General features: G+C 43.9%; 2 protein-coding genes across 13 annotated transcripts in view; one reads left to right on the forward strand and one right to left on the reverse strand.

Annotated features, from left to right (window-relative positions):
* LOC137304714 (uncharacterized) overlaps positions 1-21,191 on the forward strand; it is a 217,036-nt gene that overhangs the window by 125,512 nt on the left and 70,333 nt on the right. The gene's annotated exons all lie outside the window — the stretch shown is intronic.
* malt3 (MALT paracaspase 3) overlaps positions 1-21,191 on the reverse strand; it is a 105,919-nt gene that overhangs the window by 26,661 nt on the left and 58,067 nt on the right. For all 3 annotated transcript variants that reach the window (XM_067973393.1, XM_067973392.1, XM_067973391.1), the window contains 3 exons: positions 9,607-9,784; positions 7,459-7,533; positions 5,386-5,513 (listed from right to left, as the gene is read on the reverse strand). In XM_067973393.1, the coding sequence (XP_067829494.1) occupies positions 5,386-5,513; positions 7,459-7,533; positions 9,607-9,784 (381 nt within the window). The remainder of the gene's footprint in view (positions 1-5,385; positions 5,514-7,458; positions 7,534-9,606; positions 9,785-21,191) is intronic.

Here is a 21,191-nt window from a genome sequence, read left to right on the forward strand (position 1 = left end):
TCATCCAGTACTTCCCCGGAGCGGAGAAACTACGCCATGTTCTCCCCAGCCTTCAGCATGTCATCGATGACGACGAACACCTCGCTAAGGCCATCCCCACACCTCCACTACTCGGCTTCAAACAGCCACCCAACCTGAAACAGACCATCGTTCGCAGCAAATTACCCAGCTTTCAGGAGAACAGCGTCCACGACACCACACAACCCTGCCACGGCAACCTCTGCAAGACATGACAGATCATTGACACAGACACCACCATCACACGAGAGGACACCACCCACCAGGTACATGGTTCATACTCCTGTGACTCGGCCAACGTTGTCTACCTCATACGTTGCAGGAAAGGATGCCCCGGAGCATGGTACATTGACGAGACCATGCAGACACTGCGACAACGGATGAACGGACACCGCGCAACAATCGCCAGACAGGAGGGTTCCCTCCCAGTCGGGGAACACTTCAGCAGTCAAGGACATTCAGCCACCGATCTTCGGGTAAGCGTTCTCCAAGGCGGCCTTCGAGACACACGACAACGCAAAATCGTCGAACAGAAATAGATAGCCAAGTTCCGCACCCATGAGGACGGCCTCAAACGGGATCTTGGGTTCATGTCACGCTACACGTAACCCCACCAGCGAAAAAAAGTTATCTGTTTTTAACACAACGGGTCATTCTCTGTCTTTCTCTTCCTTTCGGATGTTTCTCTCCCTCTCTCTCTCTGTTTTGTGTTCTGGCCGTTTGTGTATTCGGTGGTCCTGTAGGTAACATCACTCTGTCTGAACACTTTGATTGCCTTGACAACGGGCAGTTGGAAAGATTATCTGTAATCACCAGGTATTGTTCTCTGAATATAAATGCGGTAACCTTCCATGGAATCCCACACTCGCTCACCTGACGAAGGAGAAAGCCTCCGAAAGCTTGTGATTTTCAAATAAAACAGTTGGGACTATAACCTGGTGTTGTAAGATTCCTTACATTTGTCAACTGGTTGGGAGTGACAGGCTACTTTATAACCACAATTATTAAACAAAATGTAAAAGTGCTGTCCACATACAATTAAACAATAACATCAGTCTTTCAATTCTAGCCTGTGCAAGCCATGAGTTCTTTAAGAGAAAGCCAGATTGCCTCATCTCTTTGGACAGCACTGTTACCACTGTATACTTAACCTGAACTCAGAACCAGGGGGCTGCACACATAACAGTCTATGATACGTATGTGTGTATCAACCATTATATGGAAACTGCATTAACTAATGACTGAAATCAGCTCACACTTCCTTACACAGGCCTGGTTCCTTCTACTCATTGTATAGCACACTGATAGGCACTGTGTCAGACTGCATCCTCTTTTTCAAATTTCTCCCATCCTCCCTTGAAGGCATGGATTTTTGCTGGATACAGTTCCATGACTGGAGCCAACCCTTTGATACCTCACCCAAGATTGGTGCCCTATGGTTGCAGAGTGTACTGTCTACAGGGTGAACTGCAAAATCTCACCAAGGTTTCTTCGACAGCACCTCCCTCCCCTGAGACCTCTACTACTGCGAAAGACAAGAGTAGCAATGTTGTGGCAAAAACCAGTCTCTCCAAGTCACATGCCATCATGACTTGGACATATATCCCCACTCCTTCATTGATGTTGGGCACAAATCCCAGAATTCTCTACCTAACATCATTGTGGGAGCACCATCACCACAAGGACTGCATGGTTCAAGAAGAAGGTTCACCACTACCACCTTCTCAGGGAAACTAGGGATGGGCAATAAATGCGGCCTTGCCAGCATAGCTATATCCTGAGAACAAAACAAAGGCAATTTTTCATGTGTCAGCCTTGACAGTGAATGTTGAGAACTATTTGACTGAGAAGGCATCAAGCCGAATGCTGATGTCTCACAGACACACACACACACACACACATATACTGGAAAGTGTTTGTGTGTGTTTGTCACTAGCTCAGCCTGGAGGTCAAAATAGCAAAACGCAGTTCCCAGCTGAAATCAGCTAACTCAGCACAGCTTGGATATTGCACTTGGGACTTTCCTGCTCCATGTGTCTCAGTGCCACATTGAGCAGTGTATCCAACCACTAAACCATCAAGAGAGAGCTGTCTGTACAATACCAGTTTCTAAAACAAGAAACGATATTACAAGTATAGTACTAGTCTGTTCATTAAAGGGGCCACATCTCCATGAGAAAGTGTTTGGCAAACTTTTTCTTTACTTACAATCACACAATGCAATAATGTAAACTGTGTTAAAAGTAGCACAAAATAATGTAAACGTTGGGTTCTTCCCCATGAGAACCATGACTACACTTCAAAGTCATACATTATAAGTGAAACAGTTGAGCGATCTGATAAGGCATCAATCAGTGCAAGTCTTTCTAAAAGATGCATCACCTCACTTCCTTGCAACTTCATCGTAACAAAAATGACAGATAGTTTGGGGGTATTGTTAACCTAACTCGCCGGGCGGGAAAACCACGGGTTTGGGTGCAATGCTGGTTTTACTCCCCGTCCAATATTACTTTGCAATGACTTCAACAGAGAGTAAAATTGGATGGGGTGTAACACCAGCTTTACACCCGATCCGTCCATTTCCCAATGGGCGGGTTAGGTTAAAATTGCCCACTTTGGGTACTTCTCCCTCTCCAAATTAAAAGAAGTTTACCAAACAATTTTTGCTTACTTATACAAACAATTTTTTGTGTAGACAGAAATTAAAAAGGACAATATGGGTGACACAGTGATTTGGACAGACTAGAGAAGCTGGGCTTGTTCTCCTTGAAGCAGAGAAGGTTAAGGGGAAATTTAATAGAGATGTTCAAAAATTATGAAGGTTTTGATTGAGTAGATAGAGAGAAACTATTTCCACTGACAGGAAGGTCAGTAACCAGAGGACAGATTGAAGATAATTGGCAAAAGAGCCAGAAGGGAAATGAGGAGAATTTTCTGATGTTATGATCTGGAATGCACTGCCTGAAAGGGTGGTGGAAGCAGATTCAATAGTAACTTTCAAAAGGGAATTAGGTATATAAAGTAGAGAAAAAAAATTAAATTGCCAATTTGAATGATTTTAGTAGCACTTTTTGTACCATCATTATGCAGTAAAAGAGGAGTCTATGTTCCAGTGAATAAAAGTCAGTACACTTAAATATGAATTACCAGCCGCTTAGCTGTTTTACAGATGTAAGGAGTCGCACAACACCAGTTATAGTCCAACAGCTTTATTTGAAATCACAAGCTTTCGGAGCTTTGCTCCTTCATCTGACGAAGGAGCAAAGCTCCGAAAGCTTGTGATTTCAAATAAAGCTGTTGGACTATAACCTGGTGTTGTGCGACTCCTTACATTTGTCCACCCCAGTCCATCACCGGCATCTCCACATCATGCCTGTTTTACAGAATAATATAAATATAAATATATATATATATTTATATGAATTGATGTCAATCAAACATGTTGAGTTTTACCACATGACAGTGTTGGATTTTTCAATGCAAACAGATTGACCCGTGCGTAATAAGTGCAGCTTTGAAGAGGGGAAAGCAAGGTGGAGAGTGTGTTTTAAATTTTAAGTGTCTTTTATGTACAAGATTTGCTAGTGTTGTATTTTAGGCATTGTGAATTTTCAGACTTTTCTTTTATGGGCTGACACTCCAGTGCAATACTGAGGGAGTGCTGCACTGTCGGAGGTGCCGTTGTTGGGATGGGACGTTAAATTGAGGCCCTGTCTGCCCCTCGCAGGTGGACGTAAAAGATCCCATGGCACTATTTCGATGTCCTGGCCAGCATTTATCCCTCAACCAAAATCACTAAAAACAGATGATCTGGTCATTATATCATTGCTGTTTGTGGGACCTTGCTGCGCACAAATTGGCTGTCACGTTTCCTACATTACAACAGCGACAACACTTCAAAAGCACTTAATTGACTGTAAAGGACTTTGGGACGTCCCCAGGTCATGAAAGGTGCTATAAAAATGCAAGTCTGTCTTTTCTATAATCAAGAGAGTCGTATTGTGCAACTCATGTCCAAAGTCAACTCTTTATTTCTTATTTATCCTGCTGGAGAGCAGGCAGGGGTTCAGAATTTTCTCACTGTGGCTCAGCTCTCTTTCATATTGTTTTGTTCTGCTGTAACTCTGTCATTGGCCTGATTGGTGGAAACATTGAGGATGTATTTTTCTTTGTTATTTCCATCAGACATTCATGTATCTATTTACATGACCTGGGTTTTACTACTTCCCTGTTTCTATTTATAAGCTGTCCATTTGTAACGAGGAACTTTATATTATCTGTACCAATCCAGTGATACTTCCTCGCTCTCTGTTCGTTTCCCCTTTCCCCTTCATTCTGATAAAGGAAGGACTTGCATTTATACAATACCTTTCATGACCTCAGGAAGTCCCAATGCACCTCAAAGCCAATGAAGTACTTTTGAAGTGTTGTCACTGTTGTAATGTAGGAAACGCAGCAGCCAATTTGCGCACAGCAAGATCCCACAAACAGCAATGAGGTAAATGACTAGATCATTTTTCAATGAGTTTGGTTGAGGGATAAATGTTGACCAGGACACAGAGAACTCCCCTGCTTTTATTTGAATAGTGCCGTGAGATCTTTTACATCAGATTATCTGGTCATTATCACATTGTTGTTTGTGGGACCTTGCTGTGTGCAAATTGGATGCTGCGTTTCCTACATTACAAGTGACTATACTTCAAAAAGTACTTCATTGGCTGTAAAGCGCTTTGGGACATCCTGTGGTTGTGAAAGGAACTATATAAAGTTCTTTCTTTTTTTTCTCATTTCCTGCAGAGCAATAGATGCGATAAGCATAACATTGTTAAGGTTCACTAGATTAATTCCTGGGATGAGAGGGTTGTCCTACGAGGAGAGGTTGAGTAGAATGGGACTATAGTCTCTGGAGTTTAGAAGAATGAGAGATGATCTCATTGAAACATACAAGATTCTGAGGGGGCTTGACAGGGTAGATGCTGAGAGGTTGTTTCCCCTGGCTGCAGAGTTTAGAACTAGAGGGCATAGTTGCAGGATAAAGAGGTCGGCCATTTAAAACTGAGATGAAGAAGAATTTCTTTACACAATGGGTTGTGAATCTTTGGAATTTTCTACCCCAGAAGGCTGTGGATGCTGAGTTGTTGAGTATATTCAAGGTTGAGATAGATAGATTTTGGGACTCTAGGGGAATCAAGGGATATGGGGATTAGGCAGGAAAGAGGAGCTGAGGTCGAAGATCAATCATGATCTTATTGAATGGCGGAGCAGCCTCAAGAGGCCGTATGGCCTACTCCTGCTCCTATTTCTTATGTTCTTATTATCAGCAAAGAAGGGTAGTTTTTATGGTAAAGTTGGAAGGACCATACTTACCCTCAGAGACATTCTCTAAGATCTGGGTGACTTTCTCTTTCTTCAGAATGTGCCTCTTGAGATACTTCATAAAGATTCCTGAGCTGTGCTCTCCGTCCTGTACCTCATATGCTTCCGCATCTTCACACCTGCAATTCCAGCGCAGATTAAAAATATGACATTTTTCCATCGCTACAGATTCGGATTGCTTCCCACTCCCAATTTATACCCCTTTTCTCTCCCTGTCTCCTGAAGGCCTGACTACTGGTTCTACAGCAGCATTGTCCAATACATCAGCCACTTGCCACAAGTGGCTAATTGGGAAACCAGATGTAGCCAATTACGTTTCTGATAAGGAAATTAAAAAATGAGTAATATATACTGTTGTTGAGCCTGTGTTCTCAATACTCGTATTCGCACAGCATTTGAACATTAACCTTCTTGGTCCTTTGTTGGTAAAGTGCTAAGATGAAAAGCAGAATGTGCGAGTGTTTTTTGATCGTTTTGAGTGATTTACTTCCTTGGTGACTGAATGGCGGTAGATGTTTGTTAAGTAAATATACGCACGTGAAGTATATTCACATGTATTGTGTGTAAGGTGTTTTCTACTTAAATGAGTGCCTGTGGCTAAAATGATGTTGCTATGACTAGTGGCTAGTCAGCAATTTCTACTGGACAACACTGGCTTACAGGAGCCGGTTGTCCTCTGGTACCTTGTCTAGGTGACTAGTTTAGACCAGTGGGTGCACAATCATTTCACTGGTCTGTACATCCAGGTTCAGCCGCTCAGCGGCTGGAAAACATGGCCACCTCGGCCTCAGATGACATGGTGCAAAGCTGCATCTGGAGCTGCCCGCAGGGGTCACCCATTTTGGGTGGGTCCTGGATGCGCTGGAGAGGGCAATGCCAGGAAAGTCACAGCTGCCGTCAGGGCTATAATCAAGGAACTCAGTTGTTAGTGGCTATGGGAGGCAAACATGAAACTAAAGGACCATTACAGATTATCTGGTCATTATTTCATTGCTGTTTGTGGGACCTTGCTGTGCGCAACTTGGCTGCCGCATTTCCTACATTACAACAGTGACTACACTTCAAAAGTTCTTCATTGGCTGTAAAGATCTTTGTGACGTCCTGAGGCCGTGAAAGGCGCTACATAAATGCAAGATCTTTCTTTACTTCTTTTCAGTGGCAATTTACCAAATATCTGGAGCTGTGGTTTTCAATTTTTTTTGTGTTTGGAGAACGCTCAGCAAATAATAACATGCTCCCAGGGACACCCTGCAAGACCCTTGGGAACTTTCTTTCTTTATTAGGAATGCTCGCTACTGTAGGGAGAGCATCTCCCATCAGTCACGCAGTTCTCGAACCCCGCTAATAATCGACGGCAGACAACGGGCCTGCGATTTCCCCTGTGTGTGTGGCTGTGGACTAGGCTTTACAGGTGATTTGGCAGCAATTGCTACTGTTCCACCCAGGTTATCAGGGAGTCAAAAAATCCACATGGCAACTGCAGGATCACATCAGGATTCCAATCCCAGAAGCGATTTTCCATCCATTAACTTCCATGGACAGAAAAATCACGGGATGGCACTGTGTATGTTGTGACACATGCCCCGGCTCTCACCAGAAGCGAGCTCATTTGGATCTTTTACCCTAGTTTAGCTGGAGCCGGGGGGGGGGGGGTATAGAAATGTCAATAAAATCTGGAACTCTCTACCCCAAGAAGCTGTTGAGGCTGGGGGTCAATTGAAAATTTCAAGTCTGAGATTGATAGATTTTTGTTAAGCAAGGATATTAAGGGATATGGAACCAAGGCGGGTAAATGAAGCTAAGGTACAGATCAGCCATGATCTAATTAAATGGCGGAACAGGCTTGAGGGGCTGAATGGTCATCTCCTGTACTTATGTCATACTGCCTCAGCGGGAGAGGGAGGATCTTGAGGTTGTGGTTGGAAGATGATTGTTGTGGCCCAGATATGAAGAGCTTAGTCCTGCATCTGACCTACGAGCCCCCAGGGTTGATACCAAGTAGAGAACATGCCTGTGCACGGTTATCATTTACTTTCCGAAGGGAATCTCAGGAGGGCTACTCACGTTGCATATCCATAAACAATATTCCCAGTGGGAGCAAGTGGCTGTAGTTCTGAAGGAAGGTACTCCTGATTATACCTAGAAAACAAATACAGAAGGAGTCACTGAAACATCTCAAGTCTCTCAATGGCAGATACTTTCACGTATTACAGGTAGGAGTGATGGAACCTGAATCTGAAGCCAGTTGACAGGTAGGATGTGTGCTACAAGGGCCCAAACACTCAGGGGGGCGTTTCCCCCTTTCGGTGTTATTCGGTAGCGGGGGGATTATGGACTGGACGTACAAGGCTGCCATCCAAAGGAATCAGAACGGCACCTGGTCAATTTTGGTCCTGGGCCCTAATTGGGATGTTATCGACAAGCTGCCAACATGTAACCTGCCGCCCAATAGGCAGCTTGCCGATCTGGAGGGGTAGATCAGGCAGACGATCGAATGTGAAGGGCCTGCACCTTAAAGGGAGGAATATTCGTGTTGAGAATCAAAGCACTTTAGAGCGGTGTTTTCCAATAAGTTAGCCACATGTGGCTAATTGTATTTCTGATTAGGAAATTTAAAAATGAGTAATAGGCACCGTCGTTGGGCCTGTGATCTCAATATTTACATTTGCATGTGTGTGCGTGTGAACTTTAACCTTTTTGTGCATTTGTTTATAAAATGGTGAGACAAAACGCCTAGTGTGCTTGTGTTTTTTGATCATTGTGAGGTGCTTTACTTCCTTGGTTACTGAACGGTGGTAGATGTTTGTTAAGTAAATATACACATGAAGTACATTTACCTGTATTGTGAGAGGTGTTTTCTACTAAAATTAGTGCATGTGGCTAAAACGGAGTCGCCATAGCCACACCTGTGGCTAGTCAGCAATTTCTATTGGACAACACTGCCTCAGAGCAGCAGGCATCTTGTGTGCAGAACCAACAGCAGCAGGTACATTACCTTTAAAAGTCGGCGATTCCACCGGTTACATCATTTTGGTCCCATTACTGACCTCCTGTTTTTAAGCGCAAACTTGGCAGCGGTGACACGAAAATCACCCCCAGGAAAATCAGTCAAAATGCAAAAAAAGTCACCACTGAACTAGGCCAATTTGGGAATTTAAACCATGTGCTGCGGCTGTTTCTAACTGAAGGGCTGCCAAAACTCTGCTGCCCGTATCCTAATTCGCACCGAGTGCTTGCTGACCTACAATGGCTCCCGGTCCGGCAACATCTCGATTTTAAAATTCTCATCCTTGTTTTCAAATCCCTCCATGGCCTCGCCTCTCCCTATCTCTGTAACCTCCTCCAGCCCTACAACCCTCCGAAATCTCTGCGTTCCTCCAATTCTGGCCTCTTGTGCACCCCTAATTTTCATCACCCCAACAGTGGCGGCTGTGCCTTCAGCTGCCTAGGCCGTAAACTCTGGAATTCCCTCCCTAAACCTCTCCGCCTCTCTACCTCTCTCTCCTCTAAGACACTCCTTAAAACCTAGCTCTTTGACCAAGCTTTTGGTCACCTGTCCTAACGTCTCTTTATGTGGCTCTGTGTCAAATTTTGTCTGATAACACCACTGTGTAGCGCCTTGGGACGTTTTGCTACATTAAAAGCACTATATAAGTGCAAGTTGTCGTTGTTACCGAGGAGTCCCCGCTGAAGAAGAAAACTAACATCAGAAGACTCCTTTCACATCAGAGATTTGTGAAGTTGTAAACTGTGCAAGTTCCTGGAACTGCAGCTGTACAATGGAAACCCAAATGATAACTCACAGGGGACTACTAGGCAACTAATGCCAAAGGTCACTGTATAGGAGAATGCTGCTCATTATTGTCCAAATATCCACTAAATAATATGTAGAGATTATGTTGCAATTTGTTTGAAGACACTTCTCCCTTAATAATGTGGATCTGAAACTAGTGACGCATGTTGATGTATCGTAGGTGGAGTGGGACCTTCCAATCCCCGTGCAGCACAATGAATCCTGACAGCACATACACTATTCTTGGCATATATATTTTTGAATGCGGTTCCTTAAAGCAAGTCGCACAAAGAGTGGGGAGAAGAGGACAGGAGTGGAGTTGAGTGGAAAGGAGAAGTGATTGGGGAGGGGAGTGGAGTGGAGAGTGGGGAGAGGGGAGGAGCGGAGAGGAGAGGAGTGAAGAATGGAGATGGCCGTACCATTTCCTGCACATGTCCAGTAGGAGAACGTTCAGGGCTGTCTTCTTCTCCTGCATCTTGCACAGGATTTTCTGGACGTTAATGCAGTTCTCCGGCCTGTATGGATTTGGAGCGTTGACTGGCACCATGTAATTCCGGCCTGAGCATTCGTAGCCGTGCCCAGCATAGTAAAAAAGAGCTATTGGGTCAAAAAAAGGAGAGGAATTTATCAGTGACATGCACCCAAACCACATGCTCATAGGATTTCTCTCTGAACAGATCTGTCACTATGAAATCCTCTCATTTAAATCTACCAGTTCCATAGACAGACTTTGCACCGAGATCCCTCCCATTCTATCCCTTACACAAAAAGACCCTCATCTATGGATGTCTTGTATTGCCTATTGTGACTGCCTGCATTACAAAGCAGCTTTAAGAATGATTTGAGAACCATCAGCAACTCTTAAATAGATGGCATGGAACTCCACATATCCGTCTGTCACATTTAAACCACAGTACTCGTGCCGTGGCTCAGTGGGCAGCACTCTTGCCTCTGAGTTAGAAAGTTGTTGGTTCAAGTCCCACTCCAGAGAATTGAGCACAAAATCTAGGCCGATACTCCCAGTGCAGTACTGAGGGAGTGCTGCACTGTTGGAGGTGCCGTCCTTTGGATGAGACGTTAAACCGAGGCCCCCGTCTGCTCACTCAGGTGGACGTAAAAGATCCCATGGCACTATTTTGAAGAAGAGCAGGAGAGTTCTCCCCGGTGTTCTGGCCAATATTTATCTGTTAACCAACATTACTAAAACAGATTATCTGGTCATTTATCACATCGTTGCTTGTGGGACCTTGCTGTGTGCAAATTGGCTGCCGCGTTTCCTACATTACAACAGTGACTACACTTCAAAAATACTTAATTGGTTGTAAAGCACTTTGGGATGTCCTGAGGTCATGAAAAACATTATATAAATGCAAGTCTTTCTTCTTGCAAATGACAAATAAGGTCTAAGATTTTGAAGTTCTGAGGAGAATGTCTAAAACATTGTGAGAAAATACATACGGGAAAAATAAATCACTACTGGGATCTCACCTTTCACCAGAGCGCCTCGGCACTAACTAAAAATAAATATGCAGTATACCAATTCTTCTTTCACACAATTCCACTAAGATATTGCCTAGTCTACAGGTACACTGGTGATAATGTCCCAAATTTAATTGACTAATTGGACAGGAGGATGGAGAGATGAGGAGAACCAACTAAATGGAGAGGGAAAGAGGGTTTCAGATAGCCCTCAGTTCATATCCAAGTTTGGTTCCTTTGTCTCACAAGCATCACATTGTCTTTTCTGGGCTACAGAACACAAAAAACAATTGCATTTTAATTATTTCTAGTTCAACAATAAAACTATATAGTTCAGCAGTATAATAGGATTGTACTATCATTCATGAAACTGACCAGAACCAACTTGTAACTTGTGTCAATCTTGGGATCTTGTCATCCTCACATTTCAAAATGTTTCTATCCACAACTATCTGAGATAGATATTTATGTGGCTATGTGTGTACATAAGAACGAACAATGACAGATGACAACAACAATTACAGTGACCTATCCAACAGATACGAGGTACTTGCTTCCTGTGTGGATGAGAACAAAGACTGCAGGGAGGATGGGCAATTCTACCACGGCACCGTGGTACAGGAGGCCATTCAACTGGGGGGTGTAAAAAGATATGTGGTAGTGGTAGGGGATAGTATAGCCAGGGTGATAGATACTGTTCTCTGCAGCCGCGACCAGGAGTCCCGAAGGCTGTGTTGCTTGCCCTGTGCCAGGGTTAAGGACATCTCCTCGCGGCTAGAGAAGAACGGGGAGGATCCAATTATCGTGGTCCACATAGGAACCAACAACATAGGTAGAACTGGGAATGAGGTTCTGCTGAGGTATTTTGAGGAGCTAGGGTCCAAATTAATAAGCAGTACCTCAAAGGTAATAATCTCTGGATTACTATCTGAGCCACACGCAAATTGGCATAAGGTCAAACAGATCAGGGAGTTAAATGCGTGGCTCAAAGAGTGGTGTGGGAGACAGGGGTTTCAGTTCATGGGACACTGGCACCAGTGCTGGGAAAAGAGGGAGCTGTTCTGTTGGGATGGGCTCCACTTAAACTGGGCTGGGACCAGTGTCCTAGCGAATTGAATAACTAGGATGGTAGATAAGGCTTTAAACTTAAAAGTTGGGGAGGGGGGTTCAGGTAAGGGTAAATTTATAAATCTAAAGAGAAAAGTAAAGGCCATAGAGCAGTGTAGCAATTTGGGTAAAGATGAGCAGAGTGTGTCAGGAAGGGACAGAGAGTTTAACGGTAATAGTGCACCAGTGAATAAGGTCAAATCAGAGAAAAATGGTAAAAAGTTAAAATTAAAGGCGCTTTATCTGAATGCTCAAAGCATTCATAACAAGATAGATGAATTAATGGCACAAATAGAGATAAATGGGTTTGATCTAGTAGCCATTACTGAGAATTGGTGGCAAGGTGACCAAGGTTGGGAACTAAATATTCCAGGGTACTTGACTTTCCGAAAAGACAGGCAAAATGGAAAAGGAGGATGGGTAGCCCTGATAATAAAGAATGAGATAAGGACAGTAGTGAGAAAGGATCTTGGCTCAGAAGATCAGGAAGTAGAATCAGTGTGGGTGGCGATAAGAAATAACAAGGGGCAGAAAACATTGGTGGAAGTAGTTTATAGGCCCCCTAATAGTAGCAATACCATTGGACAGATTATTAATTAAGAAATAAGAGGAGCTTGTAACAAAGATAATGCAATAATCATGGGGGACTTTAATCTTCATATAGACTGGGTAAATCAAATTGGCAAAAGGAGTTTAGAGGACAAGTTCATGGAATGCATTCGGGACAGTTTCCTAGACTAATACGTCATGGAACCAACCAGGGAACAGGCTATTTTAGATCTTGTATTGTATAATGAGACAGGGTCAATTAGTAATCTCATAGCAAGGGATCCTCTGGGGACGAGTGATCATAATTTGATAGAATTTCACATTGAGTTCGAGAGTGACGTACTTAAGTCAGAAACTAGAGTCTAAACTTAAACAAAGCCAATTATAGAGGTATGAGGGGCGAGTTGGCTATGGTTGATTGGGAAATTAGATTAAAAGATATGATGATAGATAAGCAATGACGAATATTTAAAGAAATATTTTATAATTCCTAACGAATATACATTCCATTGAGGAATAAAAACTCCAGGGGAAAAATGATCCATTCGTGGTTAACTAAAGAAGTTAAGTATAGTATTAGATTAAAAGAAGAGGCTTATAATGTTGCTAAGAAAACAGAATATGTGAGTAAACTGGTAAGAAATATAAAAACAGATTGTAAGAGCTTCTACAAGTATATAAAAGGGAAGAGAGTAACGAAAGGAAACGTGGGTCCCTTAGAGGCTGAGACAGCAGAAATTATAATGAGGAATAAGGAAATGGCAGAGATGTTAAACAAATATTTTGTATCTGTCTTCACAGTAGAAGACACAAAAAACATACCAGAAATAGTGGGGAACCAAGGGTCTAATGAAAGTGAGGAACTTAAAGTAATTAAGATTAGTAAAGAAAAAGTACTGGAGAAATTAATGGGACTAGAAGCCGACAAATCCCCTGGACCTGATGGCCTGCATCCTAGGGTTCTAAAGGAGGTGGCTGCAGAGACAGTGGTTGCATTGGTTGTGATCTTCCAAAATTCCCTAGATTCTAGAACGGTCCCAGTGGTTTAGAAGGTAGCAAATGTAACGCTGCTATTCAAGAAAGGAGAGAGAGAGAAAACAGGGAACTACAGGCCAGTTAGACTGACTTCAGTAGTCAGGAAAATGCTGGAATCCATTATTAAGGATGTGGTAACGGGGCACTTAGAAAATCATAATATGATTGGGCAGAGTCAATATGGTTTTATGAAAGGGAAATTGTGTTTGACAAATCTATTACAGTTTTTTTTGAGGATGTAACCAGCTGGGGAACCAGTGGATGTAGTATATTTGGATTTTAAAAAGGCATTTGATAAGGTGCCACACAAAAGGTTGTTACACAAGATAAGGGCTCATGGGGTTGGGGGTAATGTACTAGCATGGATAGAGGATGGGTTAACGGACAGAAAACAGAGAGTAGGGATAAACGGGTCATTTTCAGTTTGGCAGGTTGTAACTAGTGGGGTGCCACAAGGATCAGTGTTTGGGCCTCAGCTATTTACAATCTATATTAATGACTTAGATGAAGGGACCGAGTGTGATGTATCCAAGTTTGCTGACGATACAAAGCTAAGTGGGAAAGTAAGCTATAAAGAGGACACAAATAGTCTACAATAGGCTATGGACAGGTTAAGTGAGTGGACAAGAAGGTAGCAGATGAAATATAATGTGGGGAAATGTGAAGTTATTCACTTTGGTAGGAAGAATAGAAAAACAGAATATTTTTTAAATGTTGAGAAACTATTAAATGATGGTGTTCAGAGGGATTTTGGGTGTCCTGGTACACGAAGCACAGAAAGTTAACATGCAGGTACAGCAAGCAAGTATATTGGCCTTTATTGCAAGGGGGTTGGATTGCAAGAGTAAGGAAGTCTTATTGCAATTGTACAGGGCTTTGGTGAGCCCACACCTGGAGTATTGTGTACAGTTTTGGTCTCCTTACCTAAGGAAGGATACGCGTGCGAAGGTTCACTAGATTGATTCCTGGGATGAGAGGGTTGTCCTACAAGGAGAGGTTGAGTAGAATGAGCCTATACTATCTGGAGTTTAGAAGAATGAGAGGTGATCTCATTGAAACACATAAGATTCTGAGAGGGCTTGACAGGGTAGATGCTGTGAGGCTGTTTCTCCTGGCTGGAGAGGCTAGAACTAGGAGGCATACTCTCAGGATAAAGGGATGGCCATTTAGGACTCAGATGAGGAGAAATTTCTTCACTCAGTGGGTTGTGAATCTTTGGAATTCTCTACCCAGAGAGCTGTGGATGCTCAGTCATTGAGTATATTCAAGACTGAGATCGATAGAATTTTGGACTCTAAGGGAATCAAGGGATATGGGGATGGGGTGGGAAAGTGGAGTTGAGGTCGAAGATCAGCCATGATCTTATTGAATGATGGAGCAGGCTCGAGGGGCCTTGTGGCCTACTCCTGCTCCTATTCTTATGTTTCTCATAGGAAAAGACACAATGTTCCATTGAGCTTGTCCCACACAAAAAAAAAACTTTCAGGAGTTCACTCTGGCCCTGATGGATGTTATACAGCACCTACCTTTTGTACATGGTGATTTCCGCCCTAGCCAGACACTGGTCCAGCTCTCACTTGAAGGAATTAAAATACCATACATATGTATATTACTTTTTTGTTTTGAGTCCCTTATTCAGCTATGTATGGCACTCAAAACACAAAAAAAGTAGTGAGGACTGGGTAAAATAAAAAAGTCAAAGAAAACAAACATTACAATTAAATGTGTCACAAGTTCCATTCCCTAGCCACCGATGCCATCGCTCTCCCTGGCCACTGTCTGAGGCTGAACCAAACCAATTCGCAACCTTCGCGTTCTATTTGACCCTGAGCTAAGTTTCCGATCCCAATTCCTCTCTATCACCCAGACAGCCTACTTCCACCTCCGTAACATCACCCATCTCCGCCCCTGCCTCAGCTTATCAGCTGCTGAAACTCTCATCCATACCTTTGTTACCTCTAGACTCGACTATTACAATGCTTTCCTGGCCGGCCTCCCATCTTCTACCCTCCGTAAACTCTGCTGCCTGTATCCTAACCCGCACCAAGTCCCATTCATCCATCACCCCTGTGCTCGCTGACCTACATTGGCTCCTCGTCTGGCAATGCCTTGATTTTAAAATTCTCTTCCTTGTTTTCAAATCCCTCCATGGCCTCGCCTCCCCCAATCTGCTTAACCTCTTCCAGCCCTACAACCCTCCGAGATCTCTGCGCTCCTCCAATTATGGCCTCTTGTGCCTCCCCGATCTTCATCGCTCCACCAGTGGCGGCAGTGCCTTCAGCTGTCTGGGCCCTAAACTCAATCCGCCTCGGGCCGCCAGATATTGCGCCAGGCCCAGCCCTCAAAGGAGAACTTGCAGCTGGCATACAAGAAGTCCCGCGCACGTAAACCGTGAACTCTACTTCCGCACTTTCTCCCGGGGGAGCCAGCAGCAGCGCCCGGGAGATCAATGGTCGATTCCGGGAGACTCACGGTCAATCCAGGAGGGTTGGCAACCCAAGGCAGCAGTGAAGTGAGGGGGAGGGGGAGGGCATGGGCCTGACACACTGCAGGGAGGGGTAATCACAGTGTCTGGCAGTAATGGTTTGTAACTTTCTAAGTTAAATTTGGTGTGTTGTGAATGGTGTCTGGAAGTGTTTCTCTGCTTCTGTCTCTCCCTGTCTGCCTCTATCTCTGGGTCTTTGTGTCTTCTCTGCGCCTCTATATGTGTGTGCGTGTGCGTGCCTTTCCCTCTCTGTCTCACAGGTGTCAGTTATTAGAATACAGTATTTATTTTTTCATAAACGCCCAAAATGTCTGCAGCGTGTCACACATGGATCACTGTAAATAAAAACAATAGAATATTTCTCTTACAGCAGAATGTGGAGATTATTTGTTGTAATTTTTCCCCTGTGACCTGAGAGGTCCATTTCTCCTAGTTTATGCTGTGGTTGGAGCCTTGCCTGCTGCTGTGCATTGTGGGAAGTCACAAGTGCGCTGCTCACAATTTTCCATCCATTAGACAGCGAATTGTGGGTAAGATGACAGCTATTTCCCAAAATGCTTAGCCAGTTCCTCTACTGCATTGGGGATATAATTTATTCAGATTACACGACGCAGGTATTTGAGCTGGTATTAGACATAGAGAAGATGTTTCCATTTGTGGGGAGACCAAAACTAGGGGCCATAAATATAAGATAGTCACTAATAAATCCAATAGGGAATTCAGAAGAAACTTCTTTACCCAGAAAGTGGAACTTGCTACCAACAAGAGTAGTTGAGACGAATAGCATAGATGCTATGGGGAAGCTAGATTAACACATGAGGGAGAAAGGAATAGAAGGATATACTGATAGGGTGAGATGAAGTAGGGTGGGAGGAGACTCGTGAGCAGGGCAGCCCTCTGTGGCGCATTGCAGTCTGTTTCCTGTCAGCACCTCTTGTCTGCCTCCTCTGGGAGCGGGACCTCTGCATCTCCCGGTGATGTCTGTAGAAATAATGCAAGGCAGCAACCAGAATGCGAGAGGTGCACCCTTTCTCTCTCTGTGTCTCTTTCTCTCTCTCCCCATTACCAAACACGGAGGTGAAACAGTGGCAAGCCAGAAATAGCACATACCACACTGCCTCGAAGCAGGCTGTGTGCTGGCTCCTGCTGCACTCCTCCTATCTGTCATTCAACTGCTGCCAACACTGACAGCAAGTGGTGCCAATGGATATACGCTGCTTTCATCACACGGTGAGCCCCACACTGTCACTTTACGATTCAGAAAACGAAGCCCTTTTGAAATAAGTCTGCTTCCCAACATTCGCTGACCCCTGGACGGTTTTGCCAAGTTTACATGAAATGGACACAGCGCAATAATTATCACTGCTCTGTGTATTTCATCATTCCATACATTTCAACAGATCCACATCAAATAACCTGCACACGCGCTTCTATAGGAAGCTGTCTGAGGACATAATCACTATGGGGCAGAGACTTGCTCCAATAGACCTCAGGGGCCTGTTGCAGCACGAGGAAGAAGGCAGCCAGTGAGCTGCCTGAAGGAACTGGAATTTTCTTTTCTACAGAATTTTTTTGTGCTGCTGTTGCCCCTCCTTCCTGGGCTGAAATCAGTGCGAATGGTGGGAAGAAGAGTAGAGGCTATGTTTCCTTGATTTTCATTTCAATTGCATGGGACTTCTCATCTATGGGTGGGGGAACTTTAGGCTGCCAGGTCCTCTCCCCGGAAAGGCGAGGGTGGCGATGCTGTTAAGCACATTCCCGAGCATATGGCCTCATCTGCTCCAGATCTGGCGGCAAACTCTCTGGAAGGAGCCAAAAACCTAGGGCTCAGTGTCAGCAGCTTATAAGACTAGAGGACATGAAGGTCGAGGACATGCTCATCACAGGGTGAGAATTCCTCTTGTCACAATGTGTAGCAACATCAGAAATGTGACTATGTAGACTTTAGTAATATTTGGCAAAAATTGGAAACAACAACAACAAATTGCACTTATATAGCGCCTTTAATGTAGTGAAACATCCCAAGGCACTTCACAGGAGTGTTATCAGCAGGACAACAACCAAGGAACTCAGTTGCTAGTGGCTATGGGAGGCAAATATGAAACTACAGGACCGTTACAGATTATCAGGTCATTATCACATTGACATTTGTGGGAGCTTGCTTTGCGCAAATTGGCTGCTGCGTTTCCTACATTATAACAGTGACTGCACTTCAAAAAGTACATCATTGGCTGTAGAGCACTTTGGGATGTCCTGAGGTCATGAAAAGCACGATATAAATGCAAATCCTTTCTTTTTATATAAAACTGAATTAGGACAGAATGTATGACTTTAAAAGGGAGATAGAATGATATCTGCACACTCTGATCCAATTTTCCCCTGCTTTCTAACCCCCTTCCACCTGAAGACTATACATTATCTCCTTTCCCCTTGTGCAATGCCATGCCTCCACTTCTAATCTATAGATCAATATCAATACATCACTACTGTAATTATAAACTATGACACAATCAACGAGGTCTCGGAAAGTCACCTCAAGGCCTGTGTCGAAGTCCCTCCATCTGTTTCTCTCGTTTTCTGTTGGGTTCATGTCTATACATAGTGAGGTATGTGTTCAGCTCCTGGAAGTGACATTATTGGGCTGCTCATCTTCAACCCTTTAAACCAGCAGTGTGCGCCCTGGCGACAGGCAGAGCATAGCTCAAAGCTGGCACAATGCAGCCAGGGCAGAGCCTCACTAGGCACGAGCATGGATCGGAGAAAGAGCCACAAAACTATAGTCCCGATGCTTTGATCCTCACTTGGCGCTAGCCGGCATCAAAGCCTCGCAGAATTAACCTTCCGGAGTTTGTCTTCAAGCTTCTGTTGGAGCAGCGGCTATGAAGCTGACTCGAGAATTTGATGGCTGTTTCTTAACATAAGGGGTAATAGAAAGAAAAACTTGTATTTATATAGCGCCTTTCACAACCTCAGGATGTCCCAAAGTGCTTTACAGCCAATGAGGTACTTTTGAAGTGTCGTCACTGTTGTAATGTAGGAAAGGCTGCAGCCAATTTGCGCACAGCAAGATCCCACAAACAGCAATGAAACAATGATCAGATAATCTGTTTCAGTGCTGTTGGTTGAGGGATAAATATTGGCCAGAATCTTGGGAAGAACTCCCCTTCTCATTGAAAGGTGCCATGGGATCACTGTATCTATGTAATATCTGCCCTGTACATTAAAAAGCACAAAAAGATCCACCAAAACAAAATAATTATATTAAAATTGCCTCACAATGTAATTGGAATGACACTTGTAACCTGTCAATTTTTGTTTGATGATGCTCTTGTGAAGCGCCTTGTGACATATAAATGCAAGTTGTTGTTATTGCTGCTTTACATTCTGGAAATATGAAGCATTTTGGAATCAGAGATAAAAAAAAACTGTTCAAAACCTAGTTGACTTGGCAGATTTTGCTATTTCTCCTCCTGTGTCCAGGGCAGACACATGTGTGAGAAGGCCTGACCGATAAGTATTGAGAGAGACAAGGCTCGAAGCTGTGACTATGGTTACTCACAGATGTCCGGGCACATCAGAAGCGCTCGGCTGTACCAATAGGACCCCAGGAATGGGAAGGGCCGAAGAAATCATTTTTTTTTCCGTCTGCTCCTAAGGAAGCAAAATGGTACGTTTCCGAAGGTAATCCATCACCTCTGGGATGGATTATCTTTGGAAACATACCTCGTGCAGTCCTGGGGCCTTTAAGAATTCTCAGCGGGCATCAGTGCCATTGGGCGTAGGGAGAGCATGATGGTCGGCGTTCCTGGGTTAGCCCGGGAACATCCACCAAATAAAACATCAAAACATATAGAGAGGGAGGGTTGGTGAGTCTTCTACCTGCCCCACCCTCCCCCTCCGCCCACTGGAATCCGGGCTGGATCCTACATGTAGTTAAAACCTGGCAGATCCGGGTTCCGTCCCAAACTCCGGTCCCCTTGTGGCCAATCTGTTCACTCTGTGCCCTCCCCAATCCCCGGCGTTTCGGCTTGCTAGAAAAATCGATTTGCGGTATTATTATACGGACAGTTAAAGCGTTCAGATGGCATTCCTGTGTTGCTATTTTCATGTGTACGCCAGGTCATTTATTTTAAGAAGGTCGATGCCTCTGGTAAAATAGAAGAATATCATCTAAATATGTGTTCGCTTCTGTTATCGCAAACAGTAATTTGCAGGGTATGGAGATCTACCCACTCCCAACTAATGGAGATTTGAAGTACTTGTCTTCAATGTCAATTGCCATCATCAGTCTGGATATAAATACAAGATTCGACAATCCTTAACAAAGCATCCCAGAGGTGATGGATTACCATTGGAAACATACCGTTTTGCTTCCTTAGGAGCAGAAGAAATAAAAAATGATTTCTTCAGCCCTTCCCATTCCTGGGGTCCTATTGGTACAGCCGAGTGCCTCTGATGTGCCCGTATATGTGTGGGCTGCCCACTCCGATGGTGCAGTTTGATTCTATAAATTGTTACATACAGATCAGGAATTCCGTAACTGGGAGAGAGCATGGGAAGGGACTGGGTTGTTTGATGTTGGAATTCTATGCATGGATATGAATATGTAGTCTCAGTCAATGCCTAGTAGCAACATATGCCAATATATGTCGCTTATTGATTTCAACATAGAACCATAGAGGTTTACAGCACAGAAGGAGGCCATTCGTCCCATCATGTGAGTGCCCACTCCTTGCAACAGCTATGCAAAACTAATCCCACTGTCCCTCTGCTTCAAACGTTTATCCACTTTTCCTTAGAAGGTGCAATTGAGAAATGTTCATAGGCTGAAGGTTATCAAGTTGGGAAGGTTTTGTACAACTGCTGATCTCTACTGCTCTATTACTGGTGACTTTCTCTTCACTATTTGGTCTTCCTTTTCATATCAGTAAAAGTAAATATAAATCTCAAAGCAAATGAACAGTAGGGCGAGTTTACCTTGGCCAAGCACAAGATTTCTAACAGACATTTCTTTCACACCGTAGTCTGTATTTTCTGGTTGGTTCTTTGTATGAAGGTGAGTATACAGGAAAGGCAAACCGATGTATATATGAACCAACTTGTTTCTGAAACTATTCTTGGCGTACTCCCATCAGTGTACATCCAGGAAAACAGCTGTACCAGGCCATATCTGGCTAGGAGTACCGAACTATAAAGCATGGGAAAAACGGAGGATCAAGAGACGCAAGTGCACAGAACTGGGCCACACACTCATCGAAGTAATTCTGGCAAATTAAAAACAAGTCCTTCTCACTAGAGGGTGAGTAACTTTTAAAACAATTTTCCCTTACTGACATGGAGATCCCCTCT

The sequence above is a fragment of the Heptranchias perlo genome, chromosome 38, assembly GCF_035084215.1.
Source record: "Heptranchias perlo isolate sHepPer1 chromosome 38, sHepPer1.hap1, whole genome shotgun sequence".
In the NCBI taxonomy this organism is placed as follows: domain Eukaryota; kingdom Metazoa; phylum Chordata; class Chondrichthyes; order Hexanchiformes; family Hexanchidae; genus Heptranchias; species Heptranchias perlo.